We start from the raw sequence: 17,897 nt of genomic DNA, 5'->3' as shown, positions 1-17,897 counted from the left end.
CAGCTGATTATCCACCATGATCTCCAAATCTTTTTTAGTCTCCTTGCTTCCCAGGAGAGTCCCCTATTTTGTAAGTATGGCCTAAGTTCTTTGTTCCTAGATGTATGACTTTACATTTGGCCATATTAAAACACACATTAGTTGCTTGCTCCCAGCTTACCAAGTGATCCAGATCGCTTTGTATCAGCGACAAGTCTTCTTTATATACGTTCCCCTATTTTTTTCATCTGCAAACTGTGTCAGTAACAATTTTATTTTCTTCCATGTCATTGATAAAAATGTTGACTAGTGTAGAGGCAAGAACCAAACCCTGCAAAACCCTAATGGATTCACACCTACTTGTTGATGATTCTCTATTTACAATTACATTTTTTAGTCCATTTAATCTGTTCCATGTTGATTTTTATATCATTCTGGTTTCTTTCTCAAAATGTCTCGATACCAAGTCAAATTTTTTACAGAAGTTTAAGTATATTACATGAGCACTATTACCTTTATCAACCAAACTTGTAATCTCATAAAAAAATCAAATTCGTTTGACAAGATCTATTTTCAATAAACCTGTGTTGATTCGCATTAATTATATTGCCCTCCTTTAATTCTTTATTAATCAAGTCCTGTATCAGCCACTCCATTATTTTGCCTAGGATCGATGTCACAGGCCTACAGTTACCAGGCTGTCGCATTGACCCTTTTAAAATATTGGCACCGCATTAACTTTATTCCAGTGCTCTGAGACATAGCCAGCATTCTAAGACTTAATGAAAATCAACAGTAACAGTCTAGAGAACTCTTGGATACAAGTTATTTGGACCTGCTGGTTTTAAAATGTCTGACTTTAGTAGCTGCTGTTTAACATCCACCTTAGTTACTGTTGGAATGGAAAATATTTCATTATCATCATATGACAACATCGTCTGGCTTTCTTCCAAATACAGAACAGAAATATTTATTGAACACTTCTGCTTTCTGCATTTTTGGCAATTTTATCACTTCCATCTAGTAATGCACCAATTACATTGGTACAAGATTCCTTTAGTTCCTAACAGATTTTACACACACACACACACACACATTTTCCTTAACTCAGCTAGTCATAGATTTCTGCTTATGTCTTTTTTTCTCCTCTTATCAGTTTCCTACAGTTCCTAGCTTCTGATTTCCATTCATTAGAATACATTTATTTTTAATCTCACTTAATCTTTCAGTAAGATGTTTGTTGCCATTGTGATTGCATGCTTATGGGCATGGCCTGTCATCTTACCTAAGAGAGAAGTGTGATGCTACCTAACATTTTTCCTGTGGTAGTGTAGGTATGTGTTTTGGTTAGTGCATTTTTTTCCCTTTCTCCATTAGTACTGGACAGTTTGGCAGCATCTGCATTAGTGCCACTGCATTCTGCCGGAATACATCTTGCTGGGAAACCCCAATTCTGGTATTAATTGCATTAGACAATCAGCTAAACTTTGCAATAAAATCCATTAACTGTTGTGTAATTTTTAATGGTGGTAACAACTTAATGACCATCTAGCTGCTTTTTGTGTGTGTGCATGTGTGTCTTTAGAAGTGTAGTTATAGTCAGAAAAGTAAATTTGCAAAAACGGGACCTTACTATTTCATGGATCTCCTCCTGCATACGTTCATACATATACTCGTCTCTTTCAACAATTGCAATCTAAGGGTCAGGTTCTGCCACTCTTTATGAGCAGTTCTTGGGACCAGTCTGAGATCATGAAATCAATGGGAGTTACCATGGAATAAGGAACTAAACATGAGTGAAGGGTGACCATTTTTTTTCTACTTATTTTAGTTAGCTGTATTATCATTAAAGCAGTGCGGTATGGGATTCTTTTCAGGTTTGTACATCACTATGTTTATTAACTAAATTCCAATTACAGAATTTTTTTACTGTTGATCTCAAAGCAAAGAAAATAACCCAGTTTGACTTTCAGATCTCATGTTGAGTTGGTAGGGATGATGACTAGAAAAAGTTGTTGTTGTTTTTAAAAATAAGCAAATTTTGTATGGAAGCTATTGAGAGAATAAGTGGAACTCCACATTTCCACTGTAAACTTACTTTTCACACTACAACTGCGTCTTACATGTGGCTGAATTAATTCCTGTGTACTTGCATCTTTTAAAAACAGCTTAGCTCCCAATAACTGAGACTCTGTCAGGGGTCAGCAACCTGTGGCACGCATGCCAAAGACGGCACGCGAGCCGATTTTTGATGGCACACTGCTGCCTGCCAGGGTCCTGGCCCCACTCAGGCCCCCTCTTCCGCCCACAGATTTCTCCAGCGGGGGCAGAAGGCAGAAGCTTGGTCATGCCAGCAGCCAAGCTCCCCCATCCCCTGCTTCTTCCCCCAGCATGGTGCTTTCCTGCCCCTCCCACTCCCACTCCGTGCCGCCAATCAGCTGATCGCCCTTGTGAGGGGGAGGGGGAGCCGAGCCGCAGCGTGCTCGCTGCTCCGGGAAGGAGGCAGAGAGAGGTGGGGATGGGGCCCTGGGAAATGGTGTGGGAACGGGGCATATTCCCTCCAGCCCCCTGCCAGGAGCACCCCCACGAGCCGAGCACCTCAGCCCTCTGCCCTGACCCCTGAACCCCCCCCCACACACACCCAGCCCCTGTTCTGACTCCTGCACCCCCCACACCCCATGCCCTGACTCTTGGACCCCCCCACACACACCCTGAGCACCAAACGGGAGCTCCTGCACTACCACCACCACCCACATTCCCACCTGCACCCCTGGTCTGGGGTCCTGGCTGCCGGCTCCTTGCCAGCCAGGGTCCCACAGGCCCCGCTCAGCCCGCTGCCGAACTAGGTGAACGGAACCCCAGGCCGGTAGTGGGCTGGCGGCGTAAGATCAGCATTTTAATTTAATTTTAAATTAAGCCTCTTAAACATTTTGAAAACCTTGTTTACTTTACATACAACAATAGTTTAGTTATATAATATAGACTTATAGAGGGAGACCTTCTAAAAAATGTTAAAATGTATTACCGGTACGCGAAACCTTAAGTTAAAGTGAATAAGTGAAGACTCGGCACACCGCTTCTGAAAGGTTGCCGACCCCTGCTCTGTGTGATACAGCAAAGTAAAACTAGTTTTAGGTCAGGACAAGGAAATAGATTACATGCAGTAATCACAAATTTTTAAAAATGGAGCTGTTGGGCTTTCATCACCTGCTGTCTTTCACCTTTAAGTTCTAAAATATTTCACTGGGAGAAATAAGCAAGCTTAAAGTACATTTTTCTTAATTTGGTATGCAAGGTAAAATAATTGTCCCAGTAACTCTGAAAATGAGTCAACAGATTGTCTCCATCTTTTTAAACCCAGATAATAGTTTACTTTGAAAATTATAAATACTACTATCATCAAAATAATCATTCCCCAAAGACCAATTATTTTCTGCACGTAATTAATTTAGACATCATGTAAGATCTGATAAACTTCTGCATGAGAGAAATAGCTGAAAAATAACATTATACACTGTTTCTAAAAGCTGTCTTAAAACATAAATGTTAAGGTATTGTAATCAGGAACTACTGTATAAGAAACGATTAGTTTTACTGCATTTTGAAAGCCGATTTAATTAAAAACTTAGCAAAAAATGTAGTGTGGCTTGAAAATGGGCTTTCATAGTGGGACAAGCATGACTTTTTGCCATGTTCCAAGATTTTCTGCCTGGTACTTCAATGAAATCATTCTGTAATTGCTGTGAGCTTTTGCATTTATAACTACCGTGCGATCATATAGGAAGATGTGGCTACTGGGGGGGACAATCCCAGTAAAAATATAAATCTTTTGGTAAACAGCAGAAATTGCAATACTAATGGGGTGGCGGGAGAGTCTAAGGACAGCTGGAGAAGCATGCCCCAAGTATTCCCATGTTTTTTTTGCCCATTATGAAAGTTAAGGGACACTTTTTAAACATGGCCCCAGTGAAAAATAAATGAAGTTGGTGCCAGGAACAATCTGCAAGTATCAGTCTCATATGTGTTGTGCGTATGAAGTATATTCCAGTAAATAACAATGTCTTTTAAAATCCTGTCCTGTGTCTTTCTCTTAGAACAATACTATTACTTACTGACTTGTATGTTCCATCCCTTCTCTGTCCACTTATAGATGTACTCCAACAGAGTTGCTTTAAGTGATGAGTTCATCGCACTGCAGCCATTATCCAGGGCAAGGAATCAGCTGAGCAGAATTAGGTAGAGTAGGAGGGACAATTCCTCATAAACTCTTATGCATGTTGAAGGTCAACTAACCAGCAATGAGAGAAATGGGAAGAGGCATGAATATCAAAGTGGGATGAGAGGCAGTATCTATAGTGGAGATTCATTCTATTTGGCATCTTTCTTGGCTTTGCTCTCTGTTTTTTCAGGCCAATTGCTTCTCATAAGTAGCATGTATTAGACAGTCTTTTAGGAGAAAATCCCTAGCATGATGCTCAATTTAGAGACTACAGTACAAGTCTTTCTTGCATCCATTTTTAAAATAACCACAGTTTCTAGCATGGTTCCAATGTTTTTGCTTTGTGTAGTCAAAATTAGCAGTGCTTTCTGCATGTTGGATAACTACAGCTTCATAAGACCACAACAGAACGGTCCTTGTATTTTAGGCAGCAGTTTTCTTGCTAATTGTTTGCCCAATTTAATTTGCTTTCACTTGTGCCATAAGAGCATAGAACATGTCTTTTGCTTGGGTGTAAATATACATTTGTGCATCAACTAAGACTCTTGCTTTTGTTTAATGCATCTATCAAATGAATGTTGTTTATTTTCAATGTATTATGGATGTCTGTGTCTCTAAAGATATTTCGGTGTAAATTGTATGAAATACTCAAAAAGACTGAATTGTGCCTGTCTGTTGTCTAGGTAAAATACTAAGATGCTGGAACTTTTATAATGCACTCAGTCTCAGTATGTGAAATGCTATAGGACTACGATTTGACATTTCTTTTTAAAGAATAAAACAGCACAAAAATAAATGTTTTAACTTGCAACAAAGATTAAGGGCCAAACCTTCGTCCCAGCCTTCTACAACCATCCACTTTTGCAGCAACAAAAAATTAAAAGCACAGTTTTGTTCATATAGTATTTGATTGTCTAAGTCTGGGATGGTGCCTGTAAAATCCGGACCAGGACATCCATGTGACCTACATTGAAGGAATGGATGTACATCCTTCAAAATAGAGGAAATAGGAGAGGAAAGTGACCTATGCAAAGGTAATGAGTGCTATATTTTAAACAAATAATTGTGACTACTAACTCTTAAAAACCTGAGAAATCTCAGTTGCAGACTCCATAGTTCATCTGCCAGGGTGACTGACATCACCACAAAGAGAAATTTGAAATAACAATTCCATTCTTTTCTGTTATTGCCATGTGATGGTACTTGTAATGCAACTCACTATAGCAGAAATACCAGGAAGTCTGCAACTCAGATTTCTGAATATCATAGGGAGTTAATCTTGTTGAAATTCAGCACAAAATTAACTTTTGAAGGAAGGTAAGTTGGCACTTTCTAGCTTTTTTTTTTTTTTTAAACTAAGTTTTTGTTTAGGAATGTCCCTGTGTTTTTAATGTGGTGCCAAAAGTTAAAAGTAAATTAGTATATATGGTCCATATGAGTAGCGTAGGCATCAGCAGGTCTTAAGAGTTCTTCTAGGTGGCTTCTCTCCTATAGACTTCACCTGTACATGAAAGTTGTGTGTAATGGGGTCATTATAGTTGGGTGGCAAATTAAGGTTTTGTACGGCAGAAGGGGAATGTAAGGGACAGGAAAGACTTTTATCCACACGGAATGCTAATGCGTGAAGTTTTAAATCTAGGAATTAAATGTTAACACTTTTTATTAATGTGGATCAAGCTCTGTCCTTCCATCACTCTCTGCCCCCCACCCTCCTCAAACGACTCCACTGTTGCCCCTTGTTTTCTCCACTATCTCCATGCACGTCTGCTTTTCCTAAAGCCCTCCATTCCAAGACTACAAGAGTATGCCTCTGTGGCCTCAGGTTTTCATGACCTGAACTGCTGCTGTTTTTCTCTTCGCTATCATGTCTGCCTCTGGTCAGTAGCTGCTGCAGCAAAGCCTGGAGCCAGAAGCAGATCAATTTCTATTAAATTTGTATTGTACATATTGTTGTAATTCCACTGGTAAACCAGCCTTTTCCTCACCCTTCAATGCTTCCCCCTCTCCCCCCGCCCCACACACACACTAAGGGGCACCAAGGCATCTCTTCTTAGGATGACAGACTTAGATTGTATGCTCTTTGGTGGCAGGGACGATCTTTTTGTTTGTACAGGGCCTACCACAGTTGGGCCCTGATCCATGACTGGGGCCCCTATGGGCTGCCACAGTACAAATAACAAAAAGTATTTGGTGTTTGTAGACTAAGTCATTTTAGAGGTACAACTGAGCAAAAGATTTAGGAAAATGTTTTGTTTTTTTTAAAAAACTTTTGAAATGCCAAACTTCAAAATGCCTTTTCTAAATTTTCTGGAAAAACTAACCAAGGATGAAATGTGGCATTTGAAATTTCAGGGGAATCAGTCTTTTGTTGGGGTGACTAGGAGAAGGTAAAAATGGGGGGTCATAATGGGAAGCTACTTTAAAGCTTAATTGTGGTGTAGCAATAACCATCTCATAATCTATTTTAGCTATTTACATAGCGTCGATTATATTAGTATCTAGGACCCGGCTTCAGCAAAGCACCACTTAAGCATTTGCTTAACTTTAAGCACATACTTAAATCCATTTCTTTTTAGCAGAGCACATAAGCATATGCTTCAATGAGATATAAGTGCTTTGTTGAACTAAAACCTGCAGATGTCATTTGGCATACAGAAGACCCAACAAACTGGGAAAAGAATTGGAAAGACCCTTTGGACAAAAGCGCTAGTTTTAGACCTTTATTTGGGGGAGGAAGGGGCCGGAATTGAAAATTACTTATCTACATTTTTTGTAAGCCTTTAATTTGTTGACAAACTATACTCTGTGGTAACATTGATGTGCATTAATAAATAATTTGTGATTTGGATAACTTGAGAAAGTGGTCATCTCTTCCTGCGTAAGCAAATGTGCACTGTTCTATCAAGGACAAGTCAGTAGATTAAAGACTGGTTTAAAGATTACTGTTTTAACTTCAACTGAGTGTGGTGTTTTATAAGATTTGTTGCTTTTCTGTCCTTCTAGATGGAAGAGGATAAGGGTTCAGTCAGCTCAGCATATGACTTTGCTGAAAGCAGGCACAGAGGGGAGGACAATAGGCAACTGCTAGCTGATCCATCTAGCCAGCAGGACAGTTCTTACATTCACTAGGTAGTACTCCCATTGTACCCTTATGTATAGTCCGTCATGGAATCATCTTTGAAATTCCCATACTTGTGATATTTACAAGGAAACTTACATGACGGCATGTTTTTTGTTTGGGCTTAACAGATTGAATCACTAATTGTAATACATAGTATTTAATTTTTTTCTTGATTCATTCCATTAGTTATCCATTCCCCTGAAAAACATTTGCATTACAATGATTTAAGATCTTTAGCCCTAAATCATACCTTTTGCAAACTTCTTTGCAGCCCAAAGATTAGTGTTCTCATTTTTTTCTCTGTATATATCAGTCTTTAAGCAGTGGCTCTTCCTACCAGTTGCAGCCCAGTCGAGGATACACTTAGTATTGCCAGAGACTTTTTTGTTTTAAAACTATCTGTGCTCAGTACTGTCCACCTCACCGCATTCTTCTGCATTGTTGTCTTACCTGTTTTTGTCAGGCCTTAGTTTAGTGTAACACACAACTGTGATCAGATCTGTGCACAGATCTAAAATTGGAGAGGAAGGCTAGAAGAGATGCAGACAATGAGGGGAGATTCTGTATTAAAGATAAAATCCTTCATTCAGGAAAGGGATATAAAGAGAATGGATCTTAAACCAGGTAGCCACTGTCATCATATTGAGTTTATTTTACTATTGTCTCCTTTACAGTCTCCTAATATTATTTTGGATGTTACTAAGAGCTAGTTGGTATAGCTGACATAAGGAAGGTGTGGATTTGGGATTGCAAAGGGATCTCTGATGTTCACAGTTGACTCTGGAAGTACTACTTGTAATGCTTCCACTCAGTTTTTAGTCTTTAAAGTGGGAGGTCTATGGATCTAAAATAGCAAATATTAGTTCTTCGCAATTATCTACATACCAGATTCTGTAAAGTCACTACTTTCAAGTAGGTGGTATTAACCCTTTTGAGTCATGGTAAAGCATTGACTCCTTATTAAACCACTATTGTATTGCACAGAAACTAAAGGCAAAATTGATTCTAAGCTCATTAGAAATCAAATATTTTCATCTTAAGTAGATTTTTTTTTTTTAGGCTGTTTTGTTTTTCCAAAATCCCCCCTTTGCATTGCAGTCACTGCTTTTTTTATATCTTTTATAGGCAGTTCAGAAATACATGGTGCATTATACATTAAAGATTACACAGGCAGAGCATAGGATTCTGGCATTGAGGGAGACAAAGATAGTTTTATGCACCTTTTATATGACCCTTCTTCCCAAATTCTGGTGCCAACTGTTTCATCCCACAAGTGCAAATCTGTGCAGCCTCTTGGCTATTCCCTCTTTGTGTCAGCTTGTAACATTCTTCAGTGATCTCCAGCCATTATGCCAGCTAGGGATTATTAGAGCGCAATTACACCCTGACTACTTCCCCAATATGCACCCTCTGCCAGGGGCTAAGGAGGCCAGAGCTCTGCACCATCTGGATATTCCCTCAGCTGATTGGTGAAGTCAACTTTATGGCCCCAGAATACTGCAGGGAGCAGGTTCTGCTTCATACAGTATATATTAAGGGAAGAATCAATTCTCTATATAAAAATCAAGATTATAGAATGTGAAGTTGGCTCGCCAGTGATTCAAAATTAGGGGTTATATGAATCTACTGCTAATAAAAGACCTGTTTCTGGAGCGACTATGAAACAAAAATATAGGTACATATGCCTCCATGAGTGTAGTGAGAAAAGGGACATGTATCATGCCTGAATAAGTAATAATGGAGCTCTTTCATGTGTGATCAGATAGAAATTATTGGAAAACGTTATATACTATTAGAGAGAGAGAGAGACAATTTTCTGCTAACTTTGAGCCAATTGTAAGTAGAAATCTCAGATCTTAATCTCTTTCCTGAGACTTTTTAAAGCCCCGCTCCTGTGATTTACTGAGGCACCTTCTGAGAGGGTCTCTGTCCTCAACTCCTGCTTACTTCTGTTAATTTCTATATCTAAAGTGAGCAGCATAAATTTGTAAATATTTGAAGGTCCTGTTGGAAATTTTTGGAGCCTCAGAATAATTGATACATATCGTCCAGTCAGGAGGTACGCTTCTGTATATAATTCATCTCACTGCATTGCATCTGTGATGTTAAGTGACTAATACAGTTTAATGTGTCTCTTTTCTCCCCCCCCCCCCCCCCGAATTAGTATAACTGCTAAACAAATAGTTTAATTTGAGTTATGTAGGTAGCTTCCCCCTCCTCACCCCCACATCACCACCCTCAGTAAATTTGTATACCCTATTAGAAGGGAGGTAAGCACAAATGAATTCAAAATATTCTCTCTCCAGTTTTTCTGTAGTGCTAAATATTTGGAATTTTATGTGTGCTGCAGTGGAAAAATACTCAGATGAAGTGTAGTATGAAGGAAATTGTTAATAGGTGATTTGTAATAAAAACATCTTCCTTAACTCTCAGTATAACCTCTTTCAGTTTATTCTAATCTGTTTTACACGTACTAATAAACTTTGTTGTATTCATTCATAGTTATACTAACATTCAACTTTTCCTTATTCTTGCGTGAATATGACTGATGGTTCTTAATGTTAATTCTGTGTTTAAATTTAGATAAAAATCTGTAGACAACCGTTTCTCCCCCCCCCCCCCAAAAGTGAGAGATTAGTTCAACTCAATATCATAAGCTTTAATAATGGCATTCCCAAATTCCAATCCATATCCTGTATTTTGTAAAGGGAGGCTTATCTGGCATCATAAATGGTAACCTGGGATAAAATTTCAGAACTATGTAAATAAGACAAGAAGGGTAGCTAGAAAAATTTACCTCTGACTTTTTTGCTTATGATTTAATGTCAGCTTAAAATAGTAATAGTGAGTCTATTGCTAGTCATGGAACCTGACTTCCTTCAGAAAACTGCGTTCTGCAGTTCTTTTTGAATTGTTAAAAGTATTATTTTTAGGCAGGTTGCCACATCCACAGTCTCACTTATTCTAAAGCCTTTTTCTATTATTATTATTGGATGGGGGGGGGGGCTAGTATATTTTGAATGGGGATAGATCTTGAGCTAGTGTAAATTGTCATAGTTCCATTAACGTCAATGGGGCTATGACAATTTATACTAACTGGCGATCTGCCCCTGTAAGTGTATTACAGGTAGAGCACTATAGCAGATGATTTGCCAGCCAGGTTACTTATGACAGTAGTGGGAACTGGACATATTTTTATTTGCTGGGTGCTTGCGTGGGATCAATGTTAAACAATCGCCATTTGTTCAATAAGCCATTTATTTGTTCAAACCTTGGCCGCACCAAAAAGCATCTAAATCTCCATCTGTATGATTCACATGGAGAAAGCAAATGCTCTTCTTAATAAGATATCATAATGATTTTCCTCTAAAATAGAAACACATTCTATTAACACTATTGAAATTTAAAAACTAACCTTCTTTAAGCATTGTCTGTGATAGCAGGACACTTTTGTCACAAGAATCCACAAATACTAATTCTTCTCTCTTTTTTTCACTCCAGCTTACTGAGACAGGCTCAGGTATCAACTGCTTGGACTCCATGTGCTGCTTCTCAGATGGGGAAACAGCATGCGCATCTGTTAGAAGAATGTTGGAACGACTAATGGGAAGATGTAGTCCAACCCGGGTCAACAGGTGTGGAATTTCTCTCAATAGCCTTTGCTGCAGACGATTCTCCTATAAACTGGAACCTGATGAGCCTGCAGCTATAGATGTCTAGCAAACCAGTTGCAGGTTTTGCGTAATTAACAGGAAATGCTGTTCTTTATAGTGCTTTTTGATCCTAAAAGATCCGTTTCTTGCTTACTGGGAGTGCTTTTGTTAGAAAAAGGAAGAAAACAGTTTTTCAAGAAACAGAACTCTTCAAACTTTGTTTGGTCTTTCTAGTATGAGATCTTGTGTTGTGTGTATATATGGTATTTTCTCTGGGTTTGTACATCCTTCTGTTTAGAAAAACAAACCTCACTGTGCTGATTGTTTTCCTGATCCAGCTTTTTGCCTTCACAAATCAAGCGTTATTTGTCAAGTCAAAAGGCTTTTCCTTTGATACTTAATGTATGTCCTCCAAATAGTCATGGATTAGCTTGTTACTTCTAAAGATATACAAAAGGGTCGCATTTCCCCCAGACAATAACTCCATCATTAAAAGGAAAGTCTTTAGACTTTTCATCCATTGGTGGTTACTAAAATTAAATATTTTTTGTAATATAACTTTTATACTCTATTTCTAGAAACCAGCTAATTTACAAAACACAGCCTTCAATTTAACTTAGTTTGAAGGATTTTTCTGTTTGTATCAAAAATGTCAGCAAAATCATGAGTGCCATTCAAAAATATGTGCTAAATATCTTCTTGAATTACATACACTAAAACACACATTGGTGGAAGAAAAACATAAGAATAATCAAAAATTATTTGTCACAGGTAATGCTGACATCTTACAACAAACATAGCTGTGAAAGAAATTTAGAAAGTGATTTTGAGATCTACTGAAAACACTTTCACATCTCCCCGTTTCAAAAAAAACTCAGAGAACTAGGTAACAAATTTGGGGGTAAAAATAAAAAACCTTTTGTATATCTTAGTCTGTCTTTAGCTGAATGATATCATAGTACTCCATTATTCAAAAGCCAAACCTGGAAAAAAATTGCACTTCTCACATTTACATGGGGTTTCCTTTAATATGTGAACAACTGTCTCTTTAAGTTAAAGGATGTGATATCATTCATACAAAATAAAATCTTGTATGGGTAATTTATACTGACATGCATTGTCAGTTCTGATTTTACCTTTAGGTGTTGACTTGGTATGTGGTATATTTCAGTTTTAAAATTCTTGTGTTAACACATTGTCTGTGATTCTAATCATCTTCTTTATTCTGGCTTGCTTATGAAATTTTGTTAGTTATTTCCATAAATCTAGGGTATAATTATGCAAAAATATCCTATTCTGTATAAGAAGGAACTGTTTATGATCAAGTAAATTTTTTTAATCAAAACTCTTGCTGTATAGTAAGCAGGCATGATGTGTAAAATAAACAGTTGAATAGAATTTTTAAACTACAAGATGAGCCTTTAATTGGTCTAAAACCAACATTTCTGTAGTGGTTGCTTTAGCTATATTTTCACTTATTGCTATCTTCTGTAACAAATGAAAACGCTGCGCTGCAATCTAGAAACTTTTATTTTCCACGCTGCTTTCTTTGTTCTAATGTCACCTAATAAGTGATGCTGCTTTTGGCCAAAAATTGTTTATTGTGCAGGATCTCATAAAGGTAGGTATAATTATTTTTTTCATTCTGCTAGGCATCTAGATTTTTTTTTTTACAATTTCCTCCCTCCTTCAGTGGGATCTACTACTAATAAAAATAAAATATCATATTTGACAGAATATAAAGCACTTTAGCAATATTGTGCTATTTCTCAGGTTACTTGTCTGTTACCGCTTGTCATCTTTTTTCCTAATGACTGTACCGTCTAACTGAATAATTTTAAAGCCTAAAAAAGAGTTGCTAAAGCATTAGAATTAACATTGCTTTAAACAAATGAATATGCAAAACAATCTAGGTGCTAGTCAAAGGGCTTTAGAAGTTCCATTGTTGCTGCTGCAGCTCCAATTTTTATATTGAAATGGGTCTTCACAACCCTTTCAGTTTCACTTCATGAAATTAACTAAAAATGAATCTGTTTGCTTTATTTATTACATTTTTGTTTTGAGTGATTCCAGCTCCTTCCCTTCAGCATTTCTATTTAAAATCTAGTCTAAAAGTGGTAGGAGGATATATTTACATTCTTCCCCTCACTTCCCTTGCAATATGTAAAAGTTGCTGAATACTTTTGTTGAACATACTAATTATGTAAGTCACATAAAACAGTTACCTGAAGGTACAGTGAAGTACTTTTAATCCCAAAATATATTTATTTCTCAGGGTTAAGCTTAGATCAGGCTTGGATACAAGTACAATTTAGATTTTACTAAATAGCTATTGTCTTTTAGAAGATGCATGCAATCTCAAATGTAATAGACTATTGTGTAATGTTACTGCTGGTGTGAACCAACTGTTCTATTCCATCCCAGAGGCAGCTGCATATCATTGATGAATTAAGTGATACCTGTATATATGTAGTTTGTAAAAGTGCTTTGTAATCCTTTGTAATGAAAAACACTTTTTTCCAATTTTGTTGATATAGATAGCTTGTGTTTATATACAATATGTGCACCTAATATTCTGTCAAATATGATAATGGGATATGAAATTATTATACTATCAAATTTTGGGTGGGAGCCATTTCTTTTGATCTCAAGGTGTACAAATGCTTGGAGTAGAGGGCAACCAGCATAGAGTACTGCAGATTTATTGGGTTTTTTTAGATATAATCAAAATACATTTTTCATTGTTTCATTCATTTAAAATAAAATTGAAATATTGCATGTTTCTTGCAAATTAGTAAAATGCATTTCTGTCTGTCTCTCTCGTCCATTAAACTAAACTGTCTGTCTACTCATCAGCCAATAGAGTATTAAAAATGCTGGATCACATGTAAGTTCTTATGGTAGAACCCATTACTGAATGATCTGGACCTGTCATTAGCCAATACACCTGTCAAGATACATGCGTGTACTATTTTTGGAGAAACAGCAGATTTCTGACAGAGGTGGGCTTTGGAGCATAAATTGTTTCTACTTTGTGGCCCCCTTCCTTCCCACCCTTTATTTTCAACTTTTAGTCTAATATGTTGACTTTAGCAATCCTGCCAAAGCAGTGGCCTATATACAGGATTTATTCATCTAGGAAAATAACTTACTCTTAGGTGAAAAACGTTGATAGATTATATCAGAATCAAAAAGCAATGATAGTTTGGATATTTTTTCTCTTGTCATACATTTTCGTTTAAATCTAGCACAGCCAATAGGAAAATACAGTAACTCCTCACTTAGTCGTCCCGGTTAAAGTTGTTTCATTGTTACGTTACATGGGGGGTCGCGAGCTGTCAGCCTCCACCCCAAACCCTGCTTTGCCTCCAGCATTTATAAGGATGTTAAATATATAAAAAAATGTTTTTAATTTATATGGGGGGGTCGCACTCAGAGGCTTGCTATGTGAAAGGGGTCACCAGTACAAAAGTTTGAGAACCACTGATTTAGCAGCACGGCATTCCCTGGGAAATATCCCACGCTCTTCCACCCGCTAACTTCACCAACTCAACCAAGCTTCAGAATCATCATAGCTGTAAACAGTATTAAATTTCGTTTAAAACGTATTGTGTGTGTGTGTGTGTGTGTGTGTGTATATATGTGTGTGTGTGTGTGTATTTTATATATATAGTTTTTTGTCTGGTGAAAAACATTTCTCTGGAACCTAACTTTGCCCCCCCCCCCCCCCCCCCCTTTACATCAATTCTTATTAGGAAATTGGATTTGCTTAACATCGTTTCTCTTAAAGTCGCATGTTTCAGGAACATAACTACAACGTTAAGTGAGGAGTTACTGTATAGCTTAATGGCTATAGTTAAACTATTAGATTAAACTTGTTCTAAGTTAAGTAGCTCACTGCATCAGTATTAAAATATATAAATAAAACCCCAATATATTAACATACTGCAATTAGCTATTTGTGTATTGAGAGGATTTGTTAGAATGATCTTACTATGCCAAATATAAATGTAGTATTCACCGTGCCTGATTTACATATATATTATTGAAGTTGCCTCAAAAAGCCTAGAAGCCCCATATAATTTCAATTGATAGCAGGTTAAATATCTTTTTAGTCATGTTTATAGTGAATTTTAAAAATAAATACTGTCTGTTCAGAAAATTCATGAAATAGTTGTTGCAGCATATTTTTGAGGGTTTGAATGAATTGCAGGTGTCAGGGTGGAATTAAGTGACTACAGTTTTAAAGAAAGGAGTAATTTGCTTTATGCTCTTAGACCTTTTTTCCTCTCACCTAGAATTATAGGTTCCTAGTCAGCCAAACTTTTCTTTTATTGTTACTGTAGATCATGGAGCTCATCGGATCCCTGCTATACCAACGACAGAAGCATCTTGACTCTCTCCACAATGGACGCACCCACTTGTTAACAAGGACATTTGTTAGTGCCTGGTGGAAGCCATATGGTGCTTGCATATTGATAATAGGTTATGCATGAGTTCAGTGCTGTACTCGCTGTCCTAGAAAATGTGCTAGCACAACAAAAACATCTAAATACAAACCTCGTGGTCTATCTTGTAGCATAGCAAAACATACTCTGAAACATGTGAAGGATAATCTCTTCCACTACATTTTCTAATCTTATAACCAAATTATTAAATATTTGAATGCTTTTTCTGTGCCCATTTCCTCTTTGTGCTTCATACTAACAGGTTGGAAGCCTGTGTTTGACATTTTATTTGAGATCGCAAGGTGAGGGAATGACCAAATTTTTCTGCTCCCAAGTAATTGATTTGAGGTTACTAACTTATTTTTAAATCTGGTTTTGTAAATTAAGCTGATTTTTTTTCCTTGGGGGGTGGGGGGGGGGGGGGAGAGATTTTTTTATTCTAAATTTATGTTGAAGCTTCTTGTTATGCTAACCTCTTAGTCTACAAATAAACAAAACTCTTGTTTCTTCCATGGGCAAGTCAATTCATTAATATATCACTTTTAAAAAAAACTGTGCTGATGGATTAGCTGTTAAGAGATTGAAATACCATCCACATATCTGTACTGGTGTACAAATGGCAAAAAATAAAATGTACAAATGTAAAATATGGCATAGCCTTTTGCAAGTGGTGACAAAAGCATAGCATTGTGTACCCTTCAGGTATAATAAGCATCTCCTGTTCTTTACAGGTAATATTTAAGAGCCAGTCATTCTCCTTCATAACCATTATATCCTACATGTTTTAATAACTATTATTGATCCTAACATGGAAAAATAGGGGGAAAACATGTTGACTGGATTGTGCAGTTCTCACTAGCATAAGTGTTGAAAATGTAAATGATTTAATCCTTTTACCATTGTTGGGGGGGGGGGGGTTGCATGTGTTATTTTTATATATTTATATTCATACTGTACTTCGAAGATTTAAGCATTATCTTCATATATCTGAAGGATCTGACACATTGATGACAATGGTTTGATATACATGTATCTCAATAAAAACAAAGTGCACAGATGCTACTTTGCACAGAATTATAAATGTTGCAGCTACATTTTCTGCTATAAATGTGTCTGAGTTCTTGGGGCTGGGTAGGAGTGTGTGTGACACACACCCACCCACCACCACCACCACTACTACTACTACTACTCCTACTAATCAGCAGGAGGACTGAATCTACTGGTCATAGAGAGATACAAATAGGATGTTGCTAGACAGCCTTCTCCCACCCCGGCTTCTGGGATGGTGGAGAGTGCTGCAGCCCATGGACACTGATTGGGGACTCCATGTTTTAAATGAGTGGTTCTCAACCTGGGGTTCACGAACCATTTCAGGGGGATCGAGGTGCTCTGAGGCTGAACCTTGGTGCCCCAAACCCCAGCACTGAAGCTGGGAGGATGTGGGGCTGAAGCTACCCCCCCAAGTCCCTGAAGCGGGGAGCCCCAGCGTGCCCCCTGCTGAAGCTCAGAGCCACTCTGGGAGCCCCCCTTCCTGTACACAGCCCTGAGTTACTCCCGCACACAGCCCCTAGCTACCCCCTCCCACCACCCTGAGCTACTCCCGCACACAGCCCCTAGCTACCCCCTCCCTGCATCCTGAGCGGTTTTCAAACTTTTTGAACTGATTCCCCCCTTTGAGTTATATTTTTTGGTTGTGTTCCCCCACAGCCCAGACAGGTTGGGTGGCCTCCTGAGTGAGTCAGGGATGGAGGTGGCACTGGACCCTGCTGTGTGGAGCTGGCTCGAGCCCTGCCACCCCTTGTCTCTTCCCCCACCCCCAAAAAATAGAAGTAAAACTATGCCTATGCCCAAGGGTCCCCCACTGGCCCAGAGCCCTGTGCTCCCAACCCCACTGGACCCTGGTGTTTTTATAACGTGCTGAGGGGGGCCTCAGCAAGAAAAAGGTTGAGAACCCCTGTTTTAAATCAGCCTCTAGCTACTAAGTCCCATAAATAAAATTTCTGCCCCCCCTGAAAAGGAGAAGGAGGTGGTGGAAAGCTGCATCTATATTGGCAAAACTCAGACCTGTAATTATCTATCAGTGGTGGCAACGGTGAATGCTGTAGTGTAGACAAGGTGTGTAGGCAGGCCTGCTGACAGGAGGGGCAATCGCCCAGGAGGGCCGCAGGGTGATAACCGTGGTGGCGAAGGTAGCCGGGCAGGCATGTGGAAGCGCTGGCTATGCCAGAAGAGCGCAGCCAGCAGGTCGCTGGGCACCAGCCAGCACTGGCACAGCACCACCCAAATGTCAGGCGGACCGTGTCCGCGGCTTGTGTGTGCGTGCACCAGCTCCACACCAATGTGGCAACATCATGCCAGGCCTGGGGACCCATTGACTGTTCTGCCCTAGGGCCCGGAATTGCTGTCGGCAGGCCTGTGTGTAGGGTAGACAACACAAGGGTCTAAGTGCCTGCCCCTGTCTACACTACAGCTTCCAT

General features: G+C 38.6%; 1 protein-coding gene across 7 annotated transcripts in view; it reads left to right on the top strand.

The window, feature by feature from the left end:
- ATP11B (ATPase phospholipid transporting 11B (putative)) overlaps window positions 1–16,501 on the top strand; it is a 106,545-nt gene extending 90,044 nt beyond the window's left edge. Inside the window, exons 29-32 of one of the 7 annotated variants that reach the window (XR_010590569.1) lie at window positions 4,130–4,215; window positions 7,202–7,327; window positions 10,821–10,954; window positions 15,319–16,501. Coding sequence is in view for 5 of the 7 variants with exons in the window: in XM_065557702.1 (XP_065413774.1) it covers window positions 10,821–11,039 (219 nt within the window). In the remaining 2 variants the exon portion in view is untranslated. Of the gene's footprint in view, window positions 1–4,129; window positions 4,216–7,201; window positions 7,328–10,820; window positions 12,371–15,318 lie in introns of those variants that run through there. The other 6 variants (XR_010590570.1, XM_008170681.4, XM_008170682.4 and 3 more) reach the window with 6 other exon arrangements.
- The last annotated feature ends 1,396 nt before the right edge of the window (window positions 16,502–17,897 follow it).

Source organism: Chrysemys picta, chromosome 9 (assembly GCF_011386835.1).
Source record: "Chrysemys picta bellii isolate R12L10 chromosome 9, ASM1138683v2, whole genome shotgun sequence".
NCBI classification, from domain to species: Eukaryota; Metazoa; Chordata; order Testudines; family Emydidae; genus Chrysemys; species Chrysemys picta.
Note: the sequence above shows the minus strand (reverse complement) of the source record. Positions and strands in the feature narration are given on the sequence as shown.